The sequence below is a fragment of the Vigna unguiculata genome, chromosome 3 (genome assembly GCF_037176805.1).
Source record: "Vigna unguiculata cultivar grain cowpea cultivar isolate G323 ecotype 2 chromosome 3, ASM3717680v1, whole genome shotgun sequence".
Taxonomy (NCBI): Eukaryota; Viridiplantae; Streptophyta; class Magnoliopsida; order Fabales; family Fabaceae; genus Vigna; species Vigna unguiculata.
This window is the reverse complement of record NC_140794.1, coordinates 46,732,859-46,738,638: the sequence shown is the minus strand read 5'-3', so window position 1 is coordinate 46,738,638 and position 5,780 is coordinate 46,732,859. Positions and strand designations below refer to the sequence as shown.

Genomic DNA, 5,780 nt, shown 5'->3' with positions numbered 1-5,780 from the left:
TGCAAGATGCAAAAGCCCAATAAGAAGCTCATAAGAGATTAATGTCTGAACTCTAAGTTTTTAGGAGAAATAATCAAACCTAAATATATTAAAATTAATTTTGATAAAACTCTAATCTAATAATAGTAAAATCTTGAGGACACAATGTCAGTTGTGTTACAGTTGAACCCGTATAAATTTGATACAATTTTTTTACCACTCTATTTTCCTTAATTATTTAAATTGAATTTACTTCTACATGCACTTACTCTAATATTGTTTAGACCAATTCAATTTTTTGAAAATCTATTAGGAAAAATTTGTTTTGTAGAAAAATAAAATAAAATAAAATTCAGTTCATCCCTCTCTTCAATTTTATTGACCATTTGGATAAAAAATAGTTTAGTATGCTACGTCTCAATACTCCTTAACAAGCCTTTTAGATAGATAATGCAAGATATTGCACCCTTACATGACAAATTTTCCACTGAAAAATGTGATAAAAGAAACAAATAATTTCCATCAGTTCTCCATTATAAATGAAATGAACAAGAAAGGAAATAGGCTAAGTGTAAGTACTTTCTATTGTTAATATTACAACTCAACTACTCAAACCTCCCTATCTGTTTAAAGAAATTATCTAACATGTCTAAAATGGAAACAAATTGACTTTGGTAACATATCTTTTGCATGTCAAACACTATGGTTACTGATTCATATTTCCATTTGGAGAACTATTTGTAAGGATACCTTTAACAAGAAAAAATTCATCAATCCTTGCATTTAAAATGAATATTTTCTAACTTAGAATGTCAAATGACTAATTTTGTGAACTTCGCTATAAAGAGGCCACTGGTTCGTGATGTCAAAGGGTCAAATCGCCATGTTTTTGGTATGCATCCACCTTTGCAAGGCCAATTTCTGGCAGCATCTATCTCTGTCAGCTCTGTAGATTGAAATAAGAATGCAAAAACATAGAGGAACACATAACTCAACTGCCAAAACATGAAGCAATACCGTGAATACAAAAAATATTTCTGATATCCAGAAGCATCCTAACTTAAACAGTACTAACTAGTACCTATCCTGCATAAACTTTTGCAAGTTAACCGTGTCCACCGAAATAAGAAATATATCGCAAAAGATCAAGCAGACCAGTTGATAATTTTGTAAAACTATGACAACATTCGAGCAGAAAATTTTCCCACCACAAAAGTAGCAGGTTGGGTGAAAGAGGATTTAAAGGCTTCAGGATAGAGGCAATATGTGCACGCATCTAAGAATGGGGAATGTCTACAAGAGAAGCACACAACATTTGACAAGAAACAAGCATAGTACAAAAGCTAACCATATTACTGAAATGGATGTGATTAGATGAAAATGGATACCACGAAATAATAAACATGGACCAGTGGAAGTACTCGATGATACATACATAATTTTCACCAACTGGAAATAATTTGAAGGGTGAAGATCATACCAGCAGTTCTATTTTCCTTCAAGAATTGTTCCACCACATCTTCATTCTGAGCAACAGTCAAGCTAATCGACAAGGTATTTTGTCAGAGTAGAATTAGCAAATCATATGGCACCTGTGTGCTGATTGTATTAAAAAGAGCCGAAGAAATTACAAAGTAATCAGGTTACCTGCAAGTGCTGTAGACAAGGGAACCTCCTGCTTTTAGCAGTCTGAAACCATTGGAGAGAAGATTAAGCTGCGGCCAAACACAAAAGGTATGTTCGTTAAACGAAGGTGAAATCTAAGACTAACGGCATTCATGTTTGAATTATGCCAAACATGGCAATAGAAACAATCTACAATATCTTCTTCACATACTTTTGGGTTAAATATGGCAAACAAATTTAAATTAGTGTCAATGAAACTGAAATAATACTAGTTTACAATCACATTAATGAAAATGAGACATGTCCTATTTACAAGTTCCAACTTAAATAAAATCCGTATACTCTTGTTATAATATGCTTTGATGGATTGATGCTCATACAGTCGTTGACATACAATGTGTATGGAGTAACATAATAAGATCATAATTGGTAGGCCTTCTTAATGAAGGCTTTCTTCTTATTTTATTAGTTTTGCATAAGTAAACATTCCTTGTTATCTCTGATTCACTACTATATTCTATAAGGTCTAAAGGTAGTATTGCAGACTTAGCTAGTTTAATCATCTTAATCACCCAAACTCTTCCTCAACAATTTAGTTATATACCCACAATTAATCACTTTAGCAATGAGATTTTCACAAATGTTTTAGGCATTACGTAGAGCATACTCTAAAGAGTGCCTCAGTTCATCATTGGCGTGCCAATACCCCTTAGACTTTCTATCAAAAAGGGAAAACATTCAAAGCTAATGCCTGACACTAACACAGTAAATAATCCTGCACTGGTTTAATGATGGGAGTGTGTTAGAATATGTGTGAGAGAGAAAGTTTAATGATGATTATTCCAGTAACTATTCTATGGTAGAGAATATGTATTAATGGCTCAAGAGAATATGGCGTCATTTGCCTGAAGAGCATGTAAGTCGTCAGTCCTCTCAGCATCTAACACACGGCGTTGAAAAGTTCTCCAACCCCAATGTTCAAACTTTTGAATATGTTTAATTGAACCATCATGAGTGCACTCTGCATCCACAAGGACCTGCATCAAATCCCAACAGATAATAAAATATTCAGGGTTGCTGAAAGCAAAGAATTATGCAAGATAAATTCAAAATGAAGTATAAGTTACCTTGTCATAGCCATGGTTTGCAAGCTCATCGTCAGATAAAGTCTTAAATAATTCTCCTTTAGTAAGACCAACAACCCCAGAACGATGTCCATAATAAATGAGTTCAGGAGGCTGAGAGCTCGACATCAATTGTGGAGAACCAGTTTTGGCAGCTCTTTTCCTTTCTTTCCATGGTCTTCTAGATGTCCACTCCTTGAACACATCCACTCTTTCTTCCGATCCAGACTCACCTGTTTGATACTTGATAGAAAGAAAACATTTCAAAAACAAGCAACACTGAATAATAAATATAATATAAAATTTAATTTATTGCGTTCCAGGATGAACCATCTCTATAAAAACTAAACTTCAATTACATGATTCACAGTCAGAACGGGATCTGGTAGGAATAACTGAAAATGATGTTCCATCAGCAACAAAAAGCCGGCATTGATCCCCAAGCATGTACTTTTGCAGCATCGTCCTACATGCGGCCAAACGATGCCTTGCAGCATCTACTCCTGTCACAGAGCCCGAATCACCAAGAAGGTCCAATATCATACAAAGTTTAGCACCTGAAAATAAAATTGTTACAATTACAATTATGATCAATATTGAATCGTTTCTCTAGGAAACTGATCAATTACATTCAATGTTGCTCTTTCAACTAAAAACACAATCCTGCAAAGAAACAAGCACGTAAAAGCATCATTGAAACATAGCCATTCATCCATTTTCTTCCCGAAATAAAGCAATCTTAATCTCAAAATCATTCAGTTTTGCAACAGTACGAAGAAGAGAATACTCCCTCTAGTCTCATATAGAAAAAGGAAAAACAAACTCATGCTAATTAAGAAAGATAGTTAGCATCCTTCAACTGTATCAATCTCGTTTAAAAACAAAACTTTTTAGCCGCATCACACTTCCTTGGAACTTGACATCAAAAACACAACAAGAGAGTCATTGACACAACAAAACCTCCACTGAATGAAGGGTATTTTGAGAATGGTAAAAACAGTTACATTTGCTTATATTTGAGACTTATAAACAAAAGCAAGTAAAGAAAGAAACATCTACCAGGAGCAGCACACAGGTCGAGGACATGATCTCCAGGTGACACTTCTAAAGCCATAACCGCAGCTCCAGAAGCAGCATCAATTCCATATATCTGACTCAGAGGAAATCCAACAACAGCCAAGTTTTAAACAAAAAGACATTCACAAACTTTGCTTCTCAAATTTTGCATTAAAATTTACTTGACTGTTGTATGAAGAGCCAAAGCAAGATTCCTCGATCAGTTACCTTTCCTTCTCGGTATGCCCTAGAGCCAGCAATTTGAACGTGCGGTGGAAGAGAGAAAAAGCCCGGTAACCACTCTAGGTTTTCGAGGTTGCACTTAACCTCTGCTTCAACCTCTTCAATACATGCTTCACAACCAGGTTTTAACCTTCCAAGACAAAATATAAATAGGAAATAAAAAGTGTGAAATTGAAAGGCAAAAATGAAGGAGGGGTAGAAAGGGTGGAATTGGAATTACCGAATGTATCTTGGGGTGGAATCGATTGCAGTGTAAAGGGAAGGATCGAGCCCATTGGCCTCCAGGAAGTGAAGGAAAGCCTCTGGCAGTGGCGCCATTGCAGCGTTTTCTCCTTCCATCCAAACCTCAATTCGGGTTCAACGACATATTTTGGTGGGTTGCGGTAACAACCAATATTAGGAAAATCAAATTAATGTTCTTCTCTTAGGTTTTGTTTCCAATGTTGTTAACTCAGTTATAGTTATCATTGTTTGTGTTAAAAAAAAAATGATACCATTCTTTTTTTTCACAAAAATATTCTTTTAATTTTGTTTTTGCTCTTCTTCATTTTAAATTTCAAAAACATCAATTTTAAAGTTCTAGACAAACATAGTTAATATTTTCTATTTTAAAATATTTAATTATATTATATTATAAATAACAATTAATTTAAATAGTTCATTTCCTTTTAGTTGTCATTATAATAGTTTTAACTTATAAAAAATATTTGATATGATATAAAAATATTGGATATGATAAACTCGCTAAGGAATCTCTAATCTCCAAATGTTTAAATAATTTTAGTTTATAAAAAAAGTTGCAAATTGGAAATTATTTTGCACATTATCAAATACAATTTTAATGCTTTAATTTCTCAAACTCGGTGGGATATTTTTAATATTTTAAGAATGAGTATCAAGGATGAGAGAAACAAAATACAAATATTTAAATCTAATAAGATAAGGTTGGATTGGTAAGTGTTGACTCTAATTCAAACGAGACTAACTTAGATACACTCAAAACAAGTTGAATGAGGTTATATTAAAGTTAAAATAGACTAAATTTAGGTTATATGTTAGGTCTAACTTTTTAAGTTAGATAAAATTTGACTAAGATAAATTTAAACTGATCTAAATCAAGTTAAGTTAGGTTGAGGTAAAACTAATTTAAATTAATTATGTTTGGCTTAAGTCGAATTTCGTTAAATTAGACCAAGTTTAAATCGAATTGGTCCAAATCAATTTGAATCATGTTAAACGTTAAAATGAAACAACAAAGTGAGGATGTGTTTTGTTTGACACCTTATGTATGTTCCCTTGTTGATTAATCATCAATGCAGCATGCGTGCGTGCAAATGTGCATCGTATGTGTGTGATATTCATTTTACTTTTTTATATTATTCATGCACCGTAAAAATTTTCGTAACTATACATATATTTTTACTAAAGGAAATAATTTTCCTGTAAACCAAACTTATTGATGGATTTTACAGAAATATTTTAAAATTTAAATTATCGATATATATTTTCATTAATAATAAATTTATTGATAAATTATAATTTATATTTAAATATTTTTAACGGTTAAGTATTTCACAATCAATATAAAACCTTCTTCAAAAAAATAAATTTGTAACACTCTCATGATGAGACTATATAAATATATCAATTATACATGCCAAACATTTCTAACCATAAACACAAGCTAATCACTTACAACAGCTTGACCTCCTTCTGATCTAAAAGATAGCTCCTCAACCTTCAGAGGTGCTT

At 32.6% G+C, this 5,780-nt stretch overlaps 1 protein-coding gene across 1 annotated transcript; it reads right to left on the bottom strand.

Moving 5' to 3' along the window:
• Positions 1-479: 479 nt before the first annotated feature.
• On the bottom strand, positions 480-4,462 carry LOC114178117 (S-adenosyl-L-methionine-dependent methyltransferases superfamily protein). Its single transcript, XM_028063834.2, has 9 exons — positions 4,249-4,462; positions 4,014-4,158; positions 3,789-3,879; positions 3,089-3,286; positions 2,733-2,962; positions 2,511-2,642; positions 1,627-1,694; positions 1,460-1,521; positions 480-925 (listed from the first exon to the last, which is right to left on the bottom strand). Exons 1-9 carry the CDS (start codon positions 4,365-4,367, stop codon positions 792-794), a joined length of 1,179 nt encoding a protein of 392 aa, XP_027919635.2. The 5' UTR covers positions 4,368-4,462; the 3' UTR covers positions 480-791.
• Positions 4,463-5,780: the final 1,318 nt, after the last annotated feature.

Coding starts and splice junctions, on each gene's coding strand:
- LOC114178117 (XM_028063834.2), bottom strand. CDS start 4,367: ATGGAAGGAGAAAACGCTGCAATGGCGCCACTGCCAGAGGCTTTCCTT. Junction 4,159..4,248: donor TCCACCCCAAGATACATTCG/GTAATTCCAATT, acceptor TTGTCTTGGAAG/GTTAAAACCTGGTTGTGAAG. Junction 926..1,459: donor GAAGGAAAATAGAACTGCTG/GTATGATCTTCA, acceptor TTCAATCTACAG/AGCTGACAGAGATAGATGCT.